The 21,789-nt window shown below is 41.9% G+C and overlaps 2 protein-coding genes across 3 annotated transcripts; one reads left to right on the top strand and one right to left on the bottom strand.

Annotated features, from left to right (window-relative positions):
• Positions 1-826: 826 nt before the first annotated feature.
• C15H16orf89 (chromosome 15 C16orf89 homolog) lies at positions 827-12,431 on the bottom strand. 2 transcript variants are annotated; one of them, XM_048066466.2, is made up of 9 exons: positions 12,309-12,431; positions 9,856-10,350; positions 7,945-8,094; positions 7,349-7,499; positions 7,055-7,172; positions 5,468-5,603; positions 4,935-5,039; positions 4,350-4,433; positions 827-2,252 (listed from the first exon to the last, which is right to left on the bottom strand). In XM_048066466.2, the coding sequence occupies exons 2-9, from the start codon at positions 10,025-10,027 to the stop codon at positions 2,179-2,181; spliced, it is 990 nt and encodes a 329-aa protein (XP_047922423.2). In that variant the 5' UTR covers positions 10,028-10,350; positions 12,309-12,431; the 3' UTR covers positions 827-2,178. The 2 variants fall into 2 exon arrangements, with proteins under 2 accessions (XP_047922423.2, XP_047922419.2); XM_048066462.2 differs by lacking the exon at positions 827-2,252 and adding an exon at positions 3,052-3,352.
• ALG1 (ALG1 chitobiosyldiphosphodolichol beta-mannosyltransferase) lies at positions 12,006-21,360 on the top strand. The gene is made up of 13 exons (XM_048066453.2): positions 12,006-12,240; positions 12,328-12,405; positions 12,849-12,952; positions 13,427-13,575; positions 14,619-14,708; positions 15,362-15,478; positions 16,425-16,546; positions 17,301-17,339; positions 17,914-17,973; positions 18,713-18,823; positions 19,858-19,972; positions 20,704-20,779; positions 21,130-21,360. Exons 1-13 carry the CDS (start codon positions 12,021-12,023, stop codon positions 21,262-21,264), a joined length of 1,416 nt encoding a protein of 471 aa, XP_047922410.2. The 5' UTR covers positions 12,006-12,020; the 3' UTR covers positions 21,265-21,360.
• The last annotated feature ends 429 nt before the right edge of the window (positions 21,361-21,789 follow it).

Raw genomic sequence — 21,789 nt, 5'->3', positions numbered from 1 at the left:
GCGGCCGGAGGCCCCGCGGCCGGCCCCGGGGACGGCGGTGCCGCGGGAGGGCGGCCGCGAGCCCCGGCTCTGCGGCGGGGTGGGAAGGGGCAGAAATGCCGCGGGAGAAGCCGAGGGAAGGTGGCGGGAGGCCCCCGCAGAGCACCCGGTGGTTGGGTCTTCGCTCCTGCGGGTCGTGCGGAGCTAACGTTTGTTCCCGGCACCGTGTGGCATCTCCTGGGTTCGTGGCCAGCACCGCGAGCCTGGCGTTAAACCCCTGAGCGTCCCCCTGCACACGGCTCTGGTGGGGCCGCACCTCGAGTGCTGTGCTCGGTTTTGGGCCCCTCACCACAAGAAGGCCTCGCAGCGTGCCCAGAGGAGGGCAGTGCGGCTGGTGCAGGGTCTGTAACACAAGTCCTGTGAGGAGCGGCTGAGGGAACTGGGGGTGTTTGGTCTGGAGAAGAGGAGGCTTGGGGTAACCTTACCGTGCTCCGCGACCACCACAAAGGAGGCTGCAGCAGGGTGGGGGTCGGTCTCTTCTCCCAAGCAGCAAGCAATAAGATAAGAGGAAATGGCCTCAAGTTTCACCAAGGGAGTTTTAGGTGGGATATTAAGAAAAAATCCTTCACCGAAAGGGTTGTGAGATTGGAACAGGCTGCACGGGGAAGTGCTTGAGTCACCATCCCTGGAAGTATTCAAAAGATACATAGATTTGGTGCTTAGGGACATGGTCTAGCAGTAGACTTGGCAGTGCTAGGTTAATGGTTGGACTTGATGACCTTGGAGGTCTTTTCAACCTAAATCCTTGGTTGGATAAATGGTTGGATTTGATGACCTTGGAGGTCTTTTCAACCTAATGCCATCCTGTGTAACATGTTCCAGGTGATCCTGCTCGGCAGGGGGTTGGAGTAGATGATCTTCACATGTCCCTTCCAACCTCAGTCATTCTGTGATTCTGTGGTTCTGTAAACGATTCTGTGATTCTGTAAACGATTCTATGATTCTGTGATTCTATGATTCTTGACACAGCTCTAACAATGATTTTTCATCTTGCCTTGGCAAGATAAAACAGCAAATGTTTCTCTCTGGAGGCTTCTGTCTGGTCTTGGCATCTGCGTTTCCATCAGAAAAGAGGGATCAGCGAACTAAAAGTAGCTGAAAATTGTTTGTAACGTACATGTGTTAGAACCCGGTGGGATGCAGATGTTGAAGGCATTTGGTGCTGTTGTGGCTTAACCCTGGTAGGCAGCTGAGCCCCACACATCCACTCGCTTGCTCTTCCCCAGTGGGATGGCAGAGAGAATCAGAAGGGTAAAAGTGAGAAAACTCATAGTTTGAGATAAAGACAGTTTAATTGGTAAAGGGAAAGCTGTGCACGCAAGCAGAGCAAATTAAGGAAATCATTCACTACTCCCCATCGGCAGGCAGATGTTTAGCCATTTCCAGGAAAGCAGGGCTCATCATGCATAACATTACTTGGGAAGACAAATCCCATAACCCCAAACGTCCGCCCCCCCCTCCCTTCCTCTTTCTTTCCCTCCAGCTTTCATTGCTGAACATGATGCCATATGGTAGGGAACATCCCTTTGGTCAGCCTGGATCAGCTGTCCTTCCTTGTCTGCATCCCCTCCCAGCTGCTTGTGCACCCCCAGCCTCCTCGCTGGCAGGGCAGTGCGGAAAGCACAGAAGTCTTTGTGTAAGCACTGCTCTGCAGCAGCTAGAGCATGGCTACGTTATCACCACTATTTTAATCAAATCCAAAACGTAGCACCATACTAGCTGCTATGAAGAAAATTATCTCGACTAAAACCAGGGCAGGTACCTGGCAGGATTGGGACTTGAGACAGCAAAGTTAGAGACGTCACAGAAATATCCAGGATATTAATTCAGATTCAGTGAAGTTGAAGATCTCCTTAAAATTCAGTAGAATTTGATCTATGGAAAAATGTGTGTATTTAATGGTAAAGCACTGCTCTCTGGGATACCTGAAAACTTAACAAGAAAACACACACAGTGGTCAACTATCCAGTGTTACCATAATTAAAAACCAGCTCCCAAGGTTTTGTATTGCAAGACAAGATTGTGATTTGAAGGGTTAATTCTATTTCACTACAAACTGAGCACCAGTACTGCTCAAGGACCGATCGCCTCGCTCTGCACGTGGCCTTCCTGTTGACGGTCTGCAGCGCGCCGTTAATGTCAGCAGCAGTAGTAGTACAGGAACCCTCCGAGCGATCCTACTGCAACAGCTGTGTAATGGGAGGAACATCCATCTGTGGAGAAAGTCGTTGAACAAGGCTACATGGCTTGCATAGGTGATGAACTGTACTGATTTTAAAACCATATACATTTGGAAGGCTACAGTAAAGCTTAGTCAGGGAAATCAAACGTCGAACTGCGAGTCAGAACTTCAGTTGGATTTTATAGCCACTTTGCCCCATGATTTGTGTGTGACCCTGTGCTCAGCGTTTGACCTCAAATAAAATACTCTGTGCTATACTGTACCCAGCTGCTGAGATAAGAGTAATCCTATTTTTCTACCTAGCAGGAATATTGTGAATCTTTACTTTGATAGACACTGAAGGAAAAAAAAAAAAAAAAACAAGAAAAAAAAACTATACTATATATAAAAGAAAATATTTTATTTCATGGTATGAATCTGTAGCACAGTAGTTGATATCCCTGTGTGCAAGACTTCTGGATTCTTTCCAAGGATCAGAAATGTGGGCAGCCAGATAGATTAATACTGGAGTTGCCACATGAAACGAAAATATGAGGATTTTAAGATTTCTGAATTTCCCGTGCACTGGGCATACTACCACAGAAATCAGGGAGACATTTGACTCATTTTGTGTATGATAATGAACACTAGCTCTCTGCCTACTTCAAGTGTTTTATTTTACAAATGCCTTATTAATTGTGCCTTTCAGGAGCCCTTTTTTTGTGCATCTGTGTGTGTAAGACTAGACGGATTCATGGTAAAATGATAATATTGGTGAACTGGTGACTGTGAAATTTAACCAACTTTGCTCACAAATTACAAAATGGCCTTGGTGTTTTTAAGTACAGGTTTGTAGGACCCTGAGTGCAGCAATAGGTCCTAGCTGTCCTGACCAGCCTTGCCAGGGGCCTTCACCCATACCCTTTACCCATGGACCTAGAAGCCTCATTTACACTCAGGTGAGACAGGGAACAAGGTAAAGGATGTTGATTTTGCAGGTTTTTGCTAACACAGCTGTATGTTGTGTATCACCCACAAGGGCAGGGCTGAGGCAGGGAGTACAAGGACAGGACGACTCTGAAGATAAGGGAAGAAAAGACTCCATGCACACAAATAATAGAACCAGCAAGAATTGGCTTGGAATGCTGAAGTCTGCAAAAGAAAGGAAGGGTCAGAAGTTTAGCAGTGAGGAAGACTTCTGGCCTTCATCAAAAGACCACCAGAGCACACTGGATGACCACCTGAGGACTCCAGTACGCAACTGAATAGGGGCGGGAACCTATGTTAATGATTCTTCTGAGACCTAATGAATATGCAAGAGACTTACGGGGGAAGTGAGATGAATATGCATATATCCCATTAATATAAGCACACTGGAAGTAACCCTTGGTGTGTAGGTTAGGCGGAACGATCCCCCGCACACGCGGCGCCATAATAAAGAATACCTGCTTAATAACTTTGGTTATTGAGTTTTCACTGCATCACAGGCCTGGCCTTCAATTATTTTCTGAACTAAGTTGCAGATGTGTGTGTTTCCAGTTGTGGTCCTATTAGTGGTCCTATTATTTACTTATTAGATTTCTTGGATTGACCTGTGCCTTGTTACCTTGCTTGTGGCTGATGATTACTGGGCTGCCAATAGGACCTGCTGCCACCACGCTGCTCTGCTCACCCAGCTAGGGTTGCTGTGGGACTGCGTGCTGTAGGTAAGACCATTGCCTGGCCTATTGCTGCTTGCCATCCCTTAGGAACAGCTGACTCTTATTCCCTGTCTTTGTAATTCAGAGTATTTTTTCCAGGCCTGTTATAGGCTCTGATTATGGTGGCTTATTCAGTACAGGCACAAATTGCAGTTTTCATTCTGTGTTCATGCTGTGATATCTGCCTACAAGCTGTCATTTAAGAGTAGGATTCTTCCCTGACAAAAATCTTGGACTACCTCAGGATAATTTTTCCTGTTAATGGAAACATCTGTAACACCTTCTTTCTGCACACATTCTTAGGGAAAAAAGAAAGTCACTTGCACATTTAAAAAAAGGGAGTTAGAGTTACCTTGGGAACAACTGCGTGTTATTGAATAGCTTGTGCACAGCTATTCAGCAGCAACTGGAACAAAGCTTTTCAAAAAATACACCTTTCTTTTAAATACCTGTAAACATCTTTTCCCGTCTCTTAACTCTCCTTAGCAGCTTCTTTTGGTCTTCTGTTCCAGCAGAGTATTCAAAATCTTTACCTGGAGAGAGAAGAGTGTGGTGTGTAAGGTTTTTTTCCTTGTTTTTTTTTTTGTTTATTTTTTAAAAGGAAATACAGGGAAATGGATTGCCCTTCAATGCTGAGAGCACTGTCATTTGCAGTGAAGAAGACTTATTAACACCTCTGTTTCTGAAGTTTCTGTTTTCGTGAAGCAGAGGCACTGGCCTTACTTTACAGCTCACCAAACAGTCTTCCACTGAGGAAACATACTACAGATAGATTAAGGTTCTGGCAAACTATATGTCCAGGCACATTCTTTGTGCTGAAGCCCATGCAGCATTTGTGAAAGATTTTGTACGTAGGAAAAACACTAATAGTTGTTCTTCTTCCAGTGGAGGTGGGGGGGAAGGGGGCACCCTTTGAGCTGTCAGTAAGACCTTAGAGAACTACTATAAGAGAGCTCTGTGATTGGCCATGCACATCTTACACACTGAGACAAGGCACCACAACACCTCACTCCTGTAGGGTAAGGCTTACTCACTGGGTTCCCCAAAGCATCCTTCCTTAGGCTTCTGCCAACTGAGAATCTTCTCCAGCCATCTGAGTTTGTAGAAGTCAGAGAAACCAGACATGCCACAGAGCAAAACTAGGGGAAATCAAATGGCACAGAAAACCACAGCTGTTTTTGTCATTACTGCTTCACATGCTTGATCTCCAGCAAGAAACATGCCCATAAAGCTTAATTAAAATCATGCCATGTTAATCCTAAAAATCGTTGTTAACAACAGAGTTAGGCAAATAAATTCCAAGTTTGGAAATAATGTCCATTAAAGTATAGTTAATGTAACTAAACTATAAACTTTACTTTATACATCTTAATTTTGGATAAAAATTTAGCTTGTAAAATTAAAGATAAATATTTGAGGCTGAAGTTTTAAATGTTTTATAACTGATTAATGTACCAAATCTTTCTTCACTTTTCTTCGATGACTCATTGCTACTGAAGAAAAAGCTTACCTTTCCTTATTTCACAATAACATTTACAACATTGTTAACTGAGAAGAGATTACGTACTGTTTTCCATGAAGAGGTCTCGAGAAGAAGACTCAAATCCATTGCTTTCGATCTGCAAGTTTATTTTCATCATGCTAGCACAGAAAATATTCTTGTAATACTGGGTCCTCAGGAACAGATGATCAGAGCATCCTTTCTAGACACAGAAAAAACTTGACTATTGCACTGCATTTTGTTTTTTTTTCCCCTCTAATTTGGATTAGGGAAGAGAGGCTCTAAGAGTTGTGAACTGCAATTGGAAATCTTATATTGGATTCAAATATTTTGTGACAACTCAGATGTTATTTTTTTAGCAGGATGCATCTTCATGGACTATAGGACCCCTACAGCATCGTGTGTCCCGCTTTGAGTGAATGTCCAGCCTTGAGTGAATGGAAAAGAATATCGTTATATGGTACCTACACAGCAAGTAGGGACCCTCATCGGCAATCTGTTTCAAGACTAATAATTTGTGAAATAGTGTTTTCAAACAGCTTGTTTGGTTATCTCTCAGTAGAGTTGTCCCAATAGACATATTGCCTGGTGGCTAAGCACAGGTTAGGTACCAGTCACCAACAGCGCGGTACTTGTAACATGTTGCATGGATAAGGTGCATGTTATCCTTTGCGGCTGGAATGTCTGTTCTGCAGATTTGTGATGAAGCACATACATGAAATATTGGTGTTAATCAGGAGGGAAAGGAGTGGCCTTACAAACAAGTTGAGAAGCTGGGGAAAACATGACCAATAAAATCATAAATATGTTCCTAGGTGTTTTAGGTACATTGCTACAGTTCAGGGTATTTGTGAGTGGAATCAAAAAAACACAGAGCCTTTGCTCTGTCTAAACTAGGTTTAGAAATTGTGTTTGGAGAAACCTGTCCTAGCCTCTCATCCCTCAGTTCTATCTTTCTTCATCTTCCTTTCAGTGCAGCCCCTGCTGCTGCTTCTTTCTCTTTTACTCCAACCTGTTTTCAGTCAGAAAAGGTCATTTCTAAGTTCTTGTTTGTCTCCTTTGATGGACACTTGGCAGAATCATAACTCTCTCTGTCACAACTTAAGTGCTTTCCCAGGATATTCAAATCCATTGGAATGATCAGTTGCCACCTAGACAAAGGGCAGCAAGCTAGTTCTTGCGGAGCCTTCCACCTTCCTCCATATTTTTTCCCAGGCACACCACTGACCAAATTTCCCTGCACCGCCTTCATTCACCCAGTTCTCACAAGATTACAGCTTTACCTCCACCAAGAATTTCTTTACCTCTCACAAGCTCCTGTACCCTTCAGGTGAATTTGATTATATTACTATAAAGAAAATATTGTCCTTTTTTGACGTACTGCCACTTCTGTCTTTCCTCTTTACTTCTAGATGAGGGCAAGTAAATAGTCTTTGAACTTTGTTTTCCTTTGAAATCCAAACCACCAGATTTGCACTCACATACTTACCTAATACAGGTATTGAGAAAGCGCCTCTAGCAAAGCTTTACTGTTCCTCCTTGTTATCTCTAACATCCCACCACACAATCTACTGTGTTATACTGCTTTCTTTTCCATGTATAATATTGACTGTCATGGTTAATAAATCTTGTATGATAAAACTTTTCACTTACCATATCAGCAAACATGAAGTAGAAAAGCTGATGGGACAAGGAGTAACCCGAGCAACCAAGTTGAGTCATTATGTTCCTACAGGCACTTGTGACAACGCAGGACTTGCCATTCTCTTTCCTGTTTAAGGATAGCAACACAGATGGAGTTGAGGAGTCTGATAAAGGAAGGCCTATTCCTGCTCTGTACAATTGCAGGGCGCAGTAACTTTCCTCTCCTGCTTGCCAGCAGACAATAGAAAAGTCTTATAAAACAGTGGCAGTAAGAAAGGATCCACCGATATCACAGAAACATACCATGTTCCTAGCAAATATGTATAGCACATGTCACTTGTTTTCTCTGTAAAACACTTGGAACTACCAAATGAAGTATAGGCCAGCAAGGTATCAGTTTGGTTCCATGAATGAGGAAAGACCCAGAAATGTGGTCCTAAAATTGGCGCAAATTCTGAAAGCAAATCAAAGAAGAAAGCCTGTAATTAGTGGTATAGTCAAGGGAGATCTCAGGCCCTGCCTGATTTCTTAAGTTTGTCTACACCCAAAGGTACCCTTGCATGCATCTGCACATTGCCTCTCTGTGGCTTTCAGAGCTGAACACCCCTACTGTGCAGACCTGCCTTTAGTGCTTTTCTCCAAACCACCCAAAAAATCAGCAGCAGAATCGTTACTTCCAAGAATTAGTATTTGTGTTTCCATTTGGGCTCACTAGCCATTCCTTTCGAAGTACTCTCAGGAGGGATACCAAACTCTAAGTAAACTCTTTCTTTTCATTAACTCTGGCATCTTTGTCGTTTCATAGGTCACTGCATAAAGGCAAAACACTGCAATATGAATACCTTGAGCTTGAATGAGAACTATTTTTCTTTAATGCCATCCATACTTCTTATTTTTACCTTTGAAATATTTGGGATCATTCTGCGCTAGAGAATATGTTGCTTTTTCAATCAGAGAAGACAACTTCTTCACAACACTTTCAACTCGGGTACGCTGAGCAAGTAATTCATGTTCTGAAGGCCACTTTTCTAGGGCTCCTTTCAAATAGCCTGCAGAAACAAAAATTCATTTTGTATACTACCATAAATTCTCAGCCCATTCTTCTTTTTTTCCCCTTCCTTTTTAAAGTAGTTTTGCTGCTTCCCCTGGTGACAGCCATTCTCCTCACAGCCACCATTTTTTAAAACAAGGTTTACCCTGGAACCTAGTAAGTAATCCAATGTACTAGACTATATTATACCTAAGTAGTGTCTCTTCTGACGTGGTTAGTAGGTATCTTACTGCAGAGCATTATGCTACTGCAATTAGAAGCCAAACTATTATTTTATATATGAAGAAACAAGGACGAAAAGAAAGCTATGAAATATGTTTAGTGTGTACTCTATAAGAGAGTATGTTAAGATGTTGCAGAGGTAGTCAGGCTTTCCTGTAGCCCTCTTTTTTTTTTTCCTTCCTTTGAAGAGTGGCTGCTAATCCAGTGATGCTCCAGCAATGTTCAAACTGTTCTGACACAGAGGGGACTGCTGAGCCCAGAGACGAGAAGGCTGGGGAGGGGGTGGCTCTTCCATGCGTACAGTTATCTGAAGGGAGGGTACACAGAGGACAGAACCAGGTTCCCGGTGACATACTCAAAAAGCCCTGGACACGGTCCTGGGCAGCCTGCTGTAGGTGGCCCTGCTTGAGCAGGGATTTGGGAAGGTGACCTCCAGAGGTCCATTCCAATCTCAACTGCTCTGTGAAATGGATAACATCCATATGGAGAAAATAAAAAATAAATAAATAAATTAAAAGACAGACTTCTCAAATGTCAAAGAAGCCCTCTATATTGCCCAAGGGTTTGCTCACACTTCTACAGGCAAAGACTGTTTAATGAGATATAAGGTGGCAGATAATTATTGTTCTTGTTACATGTGCTTACTGTCCTCTGTGCTTCTGTGAGTTTGGCAGACTGTTTACAGCGATTTGGTGGTGCATTCTCTTAGCCCTTTAATTTCTGTGGCTGTCTGGCTATGGATCTGTTTGCACTCCAAACTTACGTTTGTGATATCATGTAACTACCTTTTCTGTCTGCTTTATGAAGAAGAATATCTAATCCAAAGATCAGATCTTGACCCCTTCTGGAGGTGACTGGAATTTACGCAGAGATAAAGTAGCCACGTAGCCAGGTTACCACCTACCTCCAAGTTCCTCCAGTGCACTGGAAAATGTGGATGTGGCTTAGGGACTGCTTTGCCCTTTTGCCTTCTCTGCTGCACCCACACTTTGGGTAAGGCAGGTGTCAAAGAAGGTGGATGCTGAGAACACCAAGTTCTGATCCCAAACTAGGGAACGGCCCCTTTGGAAGAAGGCAGCATTGCTGCTGGAAGTAGTATGGAGCATGCACAAGTTGACTGCACCTTTTATTAGCCCTAAAATTTGTGTGTAGAGGCAACTCTTATCCAGATTGGTTTGGATCCCACAGGGGAATATAATATCAAGTATTAACAAATAGTTTTAAATATTCTTCTTACAGCTTATTGCATTCCTCCCAAACCAGAGATAACCCAGGAGAGTCCTCTTAAAAACAAGAAGAATCAAGGTTTCCTTCTAAGGCATACTTCTGATGCAAATAACAGCTGGATCACTACTACTGTCATTGCATTTAAGGAGCTGAATCTTTAAAACAGGGTAAAAAATGAATTTAAAAATTAATATATATATATATCATGCTACTAGCAGTCAAATCTGCCTAATGTAAAGACTGAAGTCAAGAAAGCTGGTATCAGCTTAGTTCCTAAAAAAAAAAAAAAAAAGCCAGACTGTCACAATACCTTGCAAAACATGAAATCCCAGCACTGCATCTAAATTGATGTCCTGATACCGACTCTCCATGAAGACAGTCACTTTCTCAAGGGCAGAAATGACAGAGCTCCTCACATTAGGCTCAGTTTTCAAGAAGCTGGCCTTGGAGAGAAAAATCAGCAAGAAGAAAGTATACAGCATATCTACTCTGCTCAAAGAGGTTGTGTAACTTCTAAATCAATATCCCTTGCTCACAGCAGGTCCTGCTGTGTGTGATGGAATACTTTCCCTTAACAGTTTAACCACAGGTATGCCGCTGTGTTCTCACAGAAAGCTTGATTGTCGTCTTCAATGCTAGCAAATGTCTTGTGCCTTTAAATGTCAGCCAATGCACTTGGCAGTACAACTCCGCAGATCAAATCCAGTTCTTTCATCCTTGGCTTCGGTAAAATTGTTGTAGCTGCCATCAGAAGAGGGAGCTCTTGCTCATCTGTAGAGGTAAAGGGAGGTAAAAGACCGTCCATCTGCAATTAAAAAATAGAACTTTTGAAGTGTGCACAGCGTTCTTGAAGAAAGTGCTGAGAAATCATTTATTTAGAGCACTTTTACAGCGGAGGCTGTGTGCATGTGCGCTGAACCCACTGTGGCGATCAGACTGCTGAAGGGCACGGTGAGATACAGGCTGCCTGCCATCACCTCAGCTCCCTGTGAGGGAGCGACCAGCCCACTAAGGCCGTTTCTTTGCCACTGCACCTGGGATAAGGGTGGAAAGGGGAGTCTGCGTGTCTGGAAATGAAGGGCTGCAGAGACAAAGGGCCTTACTGTATGTTACCGCCTGCTATGAGCCCTGACCAGTAAATACATTAAGTGCATTTATCACATATCTAGGGTTAATGTGTTTTGATAGACACAGCTGAAGGAAACGCTGTGCTAACTTTGTGCTGCTTCACAAGATATTACATATGTTAAATGAAGCAAATTATCCAAGTTCAGCAGGTTTCTAAGCAAAATCTGATTTTAAATTATTTTTTTGGAAAGGAATTTATTTTGGAGGGATGGTGTAAAGGGGCCATCAGAAAGCTGTGGGTGGTGTGGCCTGCAGGTAGCCGGGACCCAGGCTGCCCTCAGCAGAGCTGCAGTGCTGCCGGTTCCCCACACCTGACGAAACTGCTCCAGATGAAGGAGAAGTGTGACAGAACACACAGAGCGCTGGGACCGAAAACCGAGGAGCTGCTGCTGTTCTCATTAAATGAGGACACTTGTGGACACTGAGTGGGCACGCTTGGACGTATCACAGAATCATAAAGGTTGGAAAAGACTTCCAAGATCATCTGGTCCAACCATCCCCCTACCACCACTGTCACCGACTAAACCATGTCCCTAAGCACCACGTCCAACCTTTCCTTGAACACCCCCAGGTGACTCCCCCACCTCCCTGGGCAACCCGTCCCAATGCCTGACTGCTCTTTCTGAGCAGAAATGTCTCCTCATTTCCAACCTGAACCTCCCCTGGCACAACTTGAGGCCATTCCCTCTAGTCCTGTCACCAGTTAGTTATCTGTGAGAAGAGGCCAACCCCAGCTCCCCACACCTTCCTTTCAGGTAGTTGCAGAGAGCAATGAGGTCTCCCCTGAGTTTCCTCTTCTCCAGACCAAACACCCCCAGTTCTCTCAGCTGCTCCTCACAGGACTTGTGCTCCAGGCCCTTCACCAGCTTCGTAGCCCTTCTCTGGACACACTCCAGGGCCTCGATGTCCTTCGTGTTCTGAGGGGCCCAGAACTGAACACAGCGCTCGAGGTGCGGCCTCCCCAGAGCAGAGTACAGGGGGACGATCACGTCCCTGGCCCTGCTGGCTGCACTACTCCTGACACAAGCCAGGATAACACTGGCCTTCTTGGCCACCTGGGCACACTGCCGGCTCATGTTCAGGTGAGTGTCGACCAACACCCCCAGATCCTTCTCCTCTGCACAGCTTTCATGGCGTTGTTGTGACCAAAGTGCAGGACCCAGCGCTTAGCCGTGTTGAACCTCATCCCACTGGCCTTTGCCTCGTGCCGTGAGGCTCCGCACCCCTCTGCGCGACACGAAGCCAGCCACGAGGTGAACCCGGGCGCAAACCGCCCGCCCCACGGCTCCCTCAGCCCGCGCCCTCCGCACCGCCCGGGGGCGCGCTGCCCGCCGGCGGGGCCTCAAGATGGCGGCGGGCGGCGGGGCGCTGGGCGCTATCGGGGCCGCGCTGGTGCTGGCGGCGGCCGCGGCGCTGTGGTGGCGGCGGCGGCAGCGGCGGGCGGGCGGCGGCGAGGGCCGGGTGTGCGTGGCGGTGCTGGGCGACCTGGGCCGCAGCCCGCGGATGCAGTACCACGCGCTCTCGCTGGCCCGGCACGGCCGCGGCGTCTCGCTGCTGGGCTACCTCCGTGAGTCAGGGCGGGGGGCGGCCGGGGCCGGGGTCGGGGGGCGCTGCCGGCGGGGTCGCGGCTCTCACCGTCCGTCCTTTGCCGCAGAGACCCGGCCGCACGGCGACGTGCTGGGCAGCGGCGAGATCCGCGTCGTGCCGCTCTCGGACCTGCGGTGGCTGCGAGGTGGGTGCGGGCCGGGGGCGCGGGGGGCGCGGGGGGCGCGGGGTAAAGGGAGCGGAGCGGGGCTGCTCGGGGTGCTGGTGGTCAGGGCGCGGGGAGGAGGGGAAGGGGGGCAAAAACCGGCCCTGAGGGGCCTCCCTGCGGGCCTCGAGCCCCTGGGGGCCGGGGTAAGGCTGTGTGGTGCTGGCTTGGGTCGAGCTGGGGGTCGTGGGTTTTATGTCTTGCTCACGGTTTTGTGTGTTTGTTCATCCGCGTGTACTGCGATTTTTCTTCTAGATAAAAAGTAAAATGGGGACTTGGGGGTGTTGTGGTGTTTCTGTGACATCAGGTTTCTGTTTTTACGAAATGCCACTACTTTAAAACTTCCCGATGGCTGGCTCTGTGTGGCACGCACATTTACGTGTGCAGAGCTGGAGTGTTCTCACACGTTCTCTGTCCTTTTGCAGTTGGCCCAAAGATTTTCCAGTATGTTGTAAAAGTCATTGCTCAGGCAATACAGCTGCTGTACACAATGCTGAAAATGGATCGACCATCCTATATTCTTCTTCAGGTATGCTTTCTGTGTGTAATTAATTTTAATAGTATTACATTACAGAATGTTTTTACCAGTCTCAGACATTGCTCTAATTATTTGAGAGCTAAAATTGGCTTAATCCATGATATAAACCTATATAAAAACTGCTTATTTCATTCTAGACTTCTTTCTCTGTTAACTCACGTTTGTTCTTCCTGTTAATTTTTGAGCTTTTGAATTTCAGTGGCATGTAAAGAATAAATCTTAACAGAAATACTTGTATGTGCTTTGGATGGGAATTTTGACCCAGATCCGACAGTAAAATTTGAAGTGCCTGCCAACCTTCATAGGAGAAACTGGCAGTTCTGTAGTTGGCGAATACAAAATCGTCCCCGTTCATTAAGATCCTTTTAAACAATGTTATTTCAGTCATTTGATTTTCTTTTTCTCGTTATTGCTAAGTGTTTATCACTTGACCATAGTCTTACCCTGTTTTTACTTATTTAACAGAATCCTCCAGGTTTACCTAGTATAGCTGTTGCCTGGGTAGCGTGTCTTGTCTGGAGAAGCAAACTGATAATTGATTGGCACAACTATGGATATACCATAATGAGTCTGAATCATGGAAGAAATCACCCACTAGTACGCATTGCAAAATGGTTTGTACAGAAATTTCTCCTATTTACAAGTTATGAACCTTCCTAGAGCTCAGAAGGATGGAAAGCAGAAAGAAGAATATAATTAGCAAAGGGCTATTTCCATCAAGAAGTTACTACATTTCAGGAAGCATGTTATTTAAAATGCCTTTGTTAAACACATAGGAAGGTGGTGGTAGGTGGTATACTGTAAAATACACTAAAAATTCCGTCTAGGTAAATTTATTCTATAAAAATGATGTACGCGGTTTAAAGGAATTAGGTTGTTCTCTAAAGTAATTTGTGAGTAGCTTTTAAAAATGCTTTTATTTTCTGTTTTGTACTTTCAGTGTTAAGGTTAGGAAGTATTCTGCCTGCTGTATGTACATTATATACACAGGGCAGAGTGCAAAGGATACGCTTTGTAAGAAGCCTAGACTGTAACAAAAAAAGCAAATTTATGTTCATTTTAGGTGAAATATGGTATCCCAATGCAATGCAAACTCTCGTGCCTTTGACAAGTGAGCTACTTAGAAATAGGAGAATAAAGTAATTAGAAACCTATCTTAAAGTAGGTGTGTGAATGTTATAGGAACTAAAAGATTTTCTCACATGGTTTAAACCTGTTCCTTTTGTTCTCGTTTGAAGTAGTCAGGTTGCACATGCAAACTTTTGATCTTATTGCAGTGACTTTGTCTAGTGTTGTGGGTTTTTTTTATTCTCTAACACTACTTTACACCCCAGCTCATCTTTAAAGGTGGTTCTGTTTCTTACTCAATCTAATTGGTTACCTACAGGTAACAGCTTTAAAAGCTTTCCATTGTTGTGTTCTTAGGTCTTAGAGGATAAGGAAGTCTTGCTGTATCCCTTCTCATAAACTGTTATTGTTTCGGTATAACAGCACAAGGAGTCAATATATAATTGTTAGTTAAACTTCAGTTATTGGGTGGTGGTTGAGTTTCTCTTGGTTTTGTTTGGCTTTTAATGAGCATTGGCACTGGAGAGTGCCAGTGTATTTGGCTGTATGGGGTTGCCTTAGGTTCTAACTAAGATTTAATTTTTGTCAGGTATGAGAAGCTTTTTGGACGTTTGTCGGACTATAACTTGTGTGTCACTAACGCAATGAAAGAAGATCTCTGGGTGAATTGCAAAATAAAGTAAGTGAAATACCTCTACCATTATTAAGTGCATACTCAAAGTGAAATGAAAGCACATAATTGTGAATCTGGATTTAGAGTAATCTTAACAAAAGCAACTATGCCAGTTCATCACCACTGTAACCCATTAGTCAGTTTTGTTATAAGCTAATGGAGTGTGGGTATTGAACAGTCTTCATTAGCCTTCGTAATTAACACCTCATGGTCTAGAAGGTGGCAGTCTAGATGTTATGGAAGACTTGCTGCTGCACTGCCTATGAAATAAAAAAAACGCAAACATCACTGTATTTGCTAACAGTTAGTCAACCCTGCAGATTTTTCTTTTGCAATCACAGGGCTTTAAAATCAAAAGGAAAAGGTGTTTTTTAGGGAAAACTTAATTTATAAGTTTAAAAATCAGGACAACGATGTCTGTAGATTTTTATGGTTGTGTTACATCCCTTGAATACACATATAAGAAAGGGACCCTTTTCTTACAGTAGATCAAGCTTGGTCTATTCCAGCAAACTTCAGGAATACAGAAACTTGAGTTGAATCATCATTTTATTGTAATCCGCTTTCTGCATTATATTGTTGTAGCCTGTCACTCTTTACTGCGTGCATTTTGTTAAATCTGGTTTTTTTATTTAACTTGTGAATTTATTTCATTACAGGGCAGTAACGCTGTATGACAGGCCAGCTTCTTATTTTAAGGAAACACCATTAGAGCTTCAACATCAGTTGTACATGAAACTTGCAAAAGACTATGGACCATTTAAAGCACAGCATATGTAAGTAAAGCATGCAATTACCCCGTGTCATTCAGTCAAGAACTGGCATTTAGTCCCCAGAAATACCTTTGGATGGGATCACAAGTTTCTGAACAGCAGCAGACAGTGGTCTTTGCATGCGTTCAGCCAGTAGCAGATGCTGTGCAAGTTTGCTTAATTGTTGCTGGAGAGGCCAGAATAAGTGAAATCATTGAAGGGTGATATCATGTTGCTTGATGTTTGAAATTAGTGGGTTTTGTTTGTTTAAAGAAAAAGTTGGTGTAAATTCTGAGGAAATAAGTAATATAATACATGAAGGGTGAAAGCAGTTGTCTAGTTCCCACTGAACTGGATGACAGTGATCGGATGCTTCATTAATGGCATTAATTTAGTAATTGCTGTAATAATAAACTCCCCATTCATTTATTGTGGAGGGTTTTCAAAGTCTTGCTCTATAAATATTAAGCATTCTTCTCTGGCTGTGTGCAGGATGTTTGCTATAGTAGATAGCCCAACAGGCAGTTAGTTTACCAAACTAATGCCTGAAAGTGGAGGGGAGAATCATACTGTATGGCATTTTCTTTTTGGATCTGCGCACCATTGAATGTAAAGGTTCCAATTTTAATTGAATAAGAGCATTGTTGGCCACCATGCTTTGGATATATTTGGGACAGAGCTGGAAAGAGAGACTGTTTTCCTAACGTTTTAAGGAAAACACTGTTAGAAGATAGAAATGTGCTTATAATAGTGGTGTCATTAGGCTCATGGTAGTAATAGGAAAGATGCAAAACAGTCTTCCTTATGATCAGGTATGTCTCTGCAAATCAGTACAGTAATGGTTATTTCCAGAGAAATTGAGTAGCAAGTCTCAGAGTTTAGAAACTCACGTCAGTTAAGCATAGCATTTCCTTCTGTGTTTGTAGACTGTGTTTGTGTAGTCCATATTCAGAAAATTCTGTTTACGTAGTACAGAGTCTGTCAGTTCGAATGCTGAGAGGTCTGCCTTTACAGAAATGGATAAAAGAAACGGACATGTGGTAAAAACCAGAGGACGGCCAGCTCTTCTCATCAGCAGCACAAGCTGGACAGGTTTGTAAACAGATTATTTTTAATATTTCATTACCTCCTAACAAAAGATATAACTAGGGCTCTTTATGCTTCCCCACACTTGAAACTTGACATGTTATACAGGCATGTTTGCATCGTGAGTGGCAAATTTTTCTTCATTTGTCTGGAAGAATTTAAAGACAAGTTGTACATGATATACCTCAGTGGCTAAAAATTTAAAAAAAAAAAAAAAAAAAAAGATTTCCCACTACTTTTTTATTTTTCATTCCAGACATAGTATCTTGTTTGGTGGTGTAAAATGGATTAAAAACCTAAAATTTGTACTTCTTTAGTTCTGATAACATCTGTTATGTAATTTTCTCACTTTCCATTTTTTTTTTCTATATGAGAAAGGGAAAAGAGAGGTGAAACAAATCAATTGCTAGTAACCATGGGCAGAATTGTCTGTACCTTTGAATTAACAGAGCAATTTCTGCTTTTAAAAATTTCTGGTTTCAAAAACTAGAGAATTAATGTGGTATATAGCACATCCTCAAAAGAGAGTCCATTGGTGGCTTGTTGGCCATGTTGCCAGTAAGGAGAGCAAGTAAGTTTTGTATATGGTTGTGGACTTTTATTTATGAAAGTAATTACAGCAGATTTTTAGTAGGAAGAGCTTGTGCCATACTGAAATCATTCAAGTAAAGGTGAGGAAAATCTTCATTGTTATTTACATTTAGTAATTTGTTACCAATGCTAAAAACATGAATATCACTAATAAAGCCTTTTCTTTCAGAGGATGAAGACTTTTCAGTCCTTTTAAGAGCTTTAGAAGGTAGGTACTAAGGAATTCATCTCATCTATTCCAAGGGGAATGGTTGTATGCTGGACAGTTATGAGGGGTTTCTCTAAAGAACAGTGCCTCCCTATTCAAATGAAAATGCAGGCATATTTGATTAATTTGCAGTGCTTTAAGAGTAGGAGTTGAAATACAGAAGTGAAACATCTGGATTCAACTGGAGTAGTTGTTGGGGAGAATTATATTTCTCTTGGTAAATTGCAGTTCTATTTTCTAAGCTATGAGTACTCTCCATAGGTATCTGATAATAGGAAAGAAGGGAATATGCATTGTCTATTTAAGAACTACAGCTGCAGTTTCTAGATAAATTGAAACAACCGGTATGGTGTAGTCAAAGAAATGTTCTATGAATAGTACATTTTAAACATATCATAATTTATTTCTATAGAAATTTGTCAATTTTAATATTTGTAAATTTACTGCTATTTCACTAGGTATATGTTTATAAAGAAATTACTTGAAGTAGGAAGCTAAATGATTCATACACCATGACCGTTCTTAAATCAGTCCATTTATTTGTCAATTCTGAACAGTTTTTTATCTTTTCCAGATTATGAGCAGTATATCAATGAGGGAATCAAGCTTCCAGCTTTAGTATGTGTGATAACAGGTAATAGTTTATTCACGTTATAATTCTTTCTTTTCTGCTAATAGAGATGACTTCATTTTCACTTTTCTAGTATGCTGACTCTTCTATGATGATGAAGAGAGAGGAGGAGAATTGTTTTTGTCTGATTATAAATCAGAGCAGTTGGATTCTTATAGCAGTGTAATCATGGCACATCTTTAAAGAGGAGAAGCTCTCAGCCTGGCTGTCTAGCACAGCTCTGCGTTATGCAATGTTCAAAATAATTTAATCTCAACATTCTGAGCACTGAGATGCTGCAGCCAAAGAAACATAAAGGTGCATGTCTGGAGCCTTTCAAGCAGAAAAGTTCTCTTAAGGCAGGAGGAAACCTACTCATCAAACATCTTTTTGTAAAACAGTATGCGCAGAATGAATGCCGGTTGGTTAACTTTCTCATTAATAGCAGACTAAATCTTAGTGTGATTTTTAAAGAGCAAATTTGTATTTTTGGGTTGTCTTAGTGCTGTAAAGAAAATGCAGGTCAAGACTGGGCAACACTGACAGTAGGCTCCTTTAAATACCAAGTTAAGAGAGGAAGTGTAGGTTCACCTTGTTTTCAGTGGGACTTAATCTCTGGGGTGATCATGGTTGGTATATTCTGACATGTCTGAGGCAGCAGGACTTTGTCATCTGCACAGCAGGTTGCACAGACAGCACTTTATTTTCAATCATCCTGATAAAATCATTATTATATTTTTTTTTCTGTGTGTGTTTTAAACAGGCAAAGGGCCACTAAAAGAATACTATAATGGACTGATAAAGAAATTGCACTTCAAACATATCCAGATCTGTACACCCTGGCTTGAAGCTGAGGATTACCCTCTTTTGCTTGGTAAACAGAGGATTATGAAATAGATTTGATAATGGGTGAAAAACAATTTAGCAGAGTTGTGAATAGCTGATAGACATTATGTGCAGGAGATAGCAGAATGTAGTAAGCAAATGAACTTGCTGGTTACTGATGATATATACGTGTATACCACTCGTGTTTTTGACTTAGACAAGCAAAATTGCTAATTTCTTTAACTGCATTTTTCACTCTTATCCCAAGAAATAGGCATAATACTTGCATTGCTTTTTCAGTCTGTTATTCGTACTTTTCTTCTATGCTGAAATACAGCTTGCTTGTTTGTGTTCCAGTTTACAGGGCAGGTCAGTACCTGATACCCTAAGCTTTTGGCTGAGCACCCAAAAAAAATCTGAAATTCTAAATGAACATGTCTTGGAATAGTGTTCCCTCAGCATGTCCATTGTATTAGCATGAAGTATGAGTAAGCGTAGTACAGTAGCCAGCTACGCTTTCAAGTCGATCTACTTTTCTTCGTTTTTCAAACCTGCCAATTTATGTGGCTGTAAAACATGGTGTTTATAGGGTAATTTTTAAGTAATGAATATAATGTCTATCAAATAGCATTGCAATTTCTCTGTCTTGAAATCACTTGAATTGGAAGAAGTCACTAGTGAGCGATGCAGCATATCCTGTTTGAATTGGTAGAGTTTTCCTCTGCACTTACCCATTCTTAGCAGATTAAGAGACAGAAAGGCTGTTTTCAGGTATGTGAGGATGTAAAATTCCCTTTAATTTAATATGCACTTGCTTGGTATGTTTCTAAAGCCGGGCTAATTTTAGTAAATATATAGTTTAGTCTGTGTGTGTGTGTGTGTATATATATATATAGCGTGTGAATATATATGTGTATACACGTTTTCTGCAAGCTTGAAATTGAGTCAGTCGGATAGTATTGAAAATAGCTTATGTTTAGCTCATATCACCCAAAGAAATACATGCATAGAAGGGTTCACAATAAGACTAGAAGAGATGCTTTCAGAGAATTTAGGCTCTTGTGTGTTTCATTTGCTTTTCAGGCTCAGCAGATTTGGGTGTGTGTCTCCATAAATCATCCAGTGGTTTGGATTTACCTATGAAGGTGGTAGATATGTTTGGCTGTTGTTTACCTGTATGTGCAATATATTTTGAATGGTAAGAGCTTGCTTATTCTGATACAATTTAATAGCTCATATAAAACACTATTCTAACAAGCCAAGAGTTTACTAGCTTCTGCATGTATCAGATGAGATTCCAGTACTATGTGATAACAACTTACTTTTAATTCAATAAGACAAACTTCAGAAGTCAAGGTTGTTTTATTTAAGGTTGACTAAAAATTAACACCAGTTTTTACAATCTTTGGAGCATTTATTGCAACCAGCTGCCTCAAAAAAAATAATTGCCCTGTAATCCTTTGTTTCTGTATGCTTCATTTAAAAAAAATCATTCTGCATAGACATGTCTCTCTTCTGTGAAAGGGTGAATGTATGCAGTCCGCCTTACAATTTACAGTCCTTCAATTAAAGGTGTATTCACTGTGGAGATCTCATGTACAGATTTTCCTTGTGGGTTATAGTAGAGTGTTGCCCTGATTTGCGATGTATGCAGAGATCAGTGGCACAATGACAAAGTGAGGGACCTACTGTAACGGTAAACCTAGATAGTATGACATGGAGGGAACAATCTTTAAATTAAACTTTTATAACTGCCGTTTGTTCCATTTTGTCAGGAATGTAATGTTCATACCTAGACAGCTAGGTTCTTAATGTTTAAGGCATAGCCATGTCTCTTCAGATACACTGTGCAACTTTTTAAATGTATACGTCCCACTCACTGTTCTTTTTTTTCCTTCATGTTTTTTTTTCTATTACTTTTGTACACAGTTTACATGAACTTGTGAAACATGATGAAAATGGTCTGATATTCAGGGATTCAAATGAACTTGCAGAACAACTGAAGGTAAAGTCTTGACAGATTTTTCTTTTCCGCTAGCTTTAACCACAAAGGTGTTACCATGTAAGCTACCTTTTCGTGTGATAATCCTCTGTGTATTTTGCATTCTCAGAGGATACTTCTTTGCCTGGTGGATCTTATTGGCCATATTTCTATTTGAATACGGATATTACTGGCCACATTTCTATTTGAATACAAATCTGAAGTTGGCAAGACCATGCTAAATATTGTGATATTAAACTGTTCAGAGGGTCATGCCAGAGGGTTACCCTTGAGAAACTAGAATTAATCCAAAATATAACATGATACTTTTCTGTTTTTTTTTCTGTTTGTTTGTTTTCTTCTTAAACTAACAGATGCTTTTCCTGGAATTTCCCACACTGGAAGGCAAACTCCACGATTTCAGAAAAAACCTTTGTGCATCCAAGCAGCTGCGTTGGGATGAGAGTTGGGACCAGACTGTTCTTCCCTTGTTTATGCAGAGTGAATGACTTTTTGTGGGGAGAGGAGGGTGTCCAAAAAGCTAACACATTCCTGGAGTTGCATAGATGTGACAATCAGTGAATAAACACTCTGTATTATCTGTGGTTACAATTTTTAATTGCTTCGTCTCGGGGCCTGTTTTGATGCACCTTTTCTTTTACAATTGGAGCTTCTTGTGTAGTAAGAATAGTGCTGCAGGTGCAGTTGAGGTTATTTGTTGTCTGTAAGTCTTGGGAGAAAACGTGGTTCCCATGCTGAAGAGGTTGATCCTTGCCATCTGCCTTTTCTTCTTGTATTATTTGGGATGAATGTGGGAGGTTTAGGTGCTCTAGGAACTTCTGTAAAATCTGTTTAACTGGGCTGCTTGTAGGTTACTTTTAGCTGAAAGTACTTCAATACATATACAAATTATACCAGTTATACCTACTGTACAATAAACACTTGAGTAGGTGATTATTTTTCTGCAAGGGGGAGATATTTTTAGTTTAAATTTTTTTTTGAATTGAGGATACATTTTTTTTGTTGTTTTTTAT

The sequence above is a fragment of the Anser cygnoides genome, chromosome 15 (assembly GCF_040182565.1).
Source record: "Anser cygnoides isolate HZ-2024a breed goose chromosome 15, Taihu_goose_T2T_genome, whole genome shotgun sequence".
Taxonomy (NCBI): Eukaryota; Metazoa; Chordata; class Aves; order Anseriformes; family Anatidae; genus Anser; species Anser cygnoides.
The sequence above is the reverse complement of the archived record's forward strand: the minus strand, read 5'-3'. Positions and strand labels throughout refer to the sequence as shown.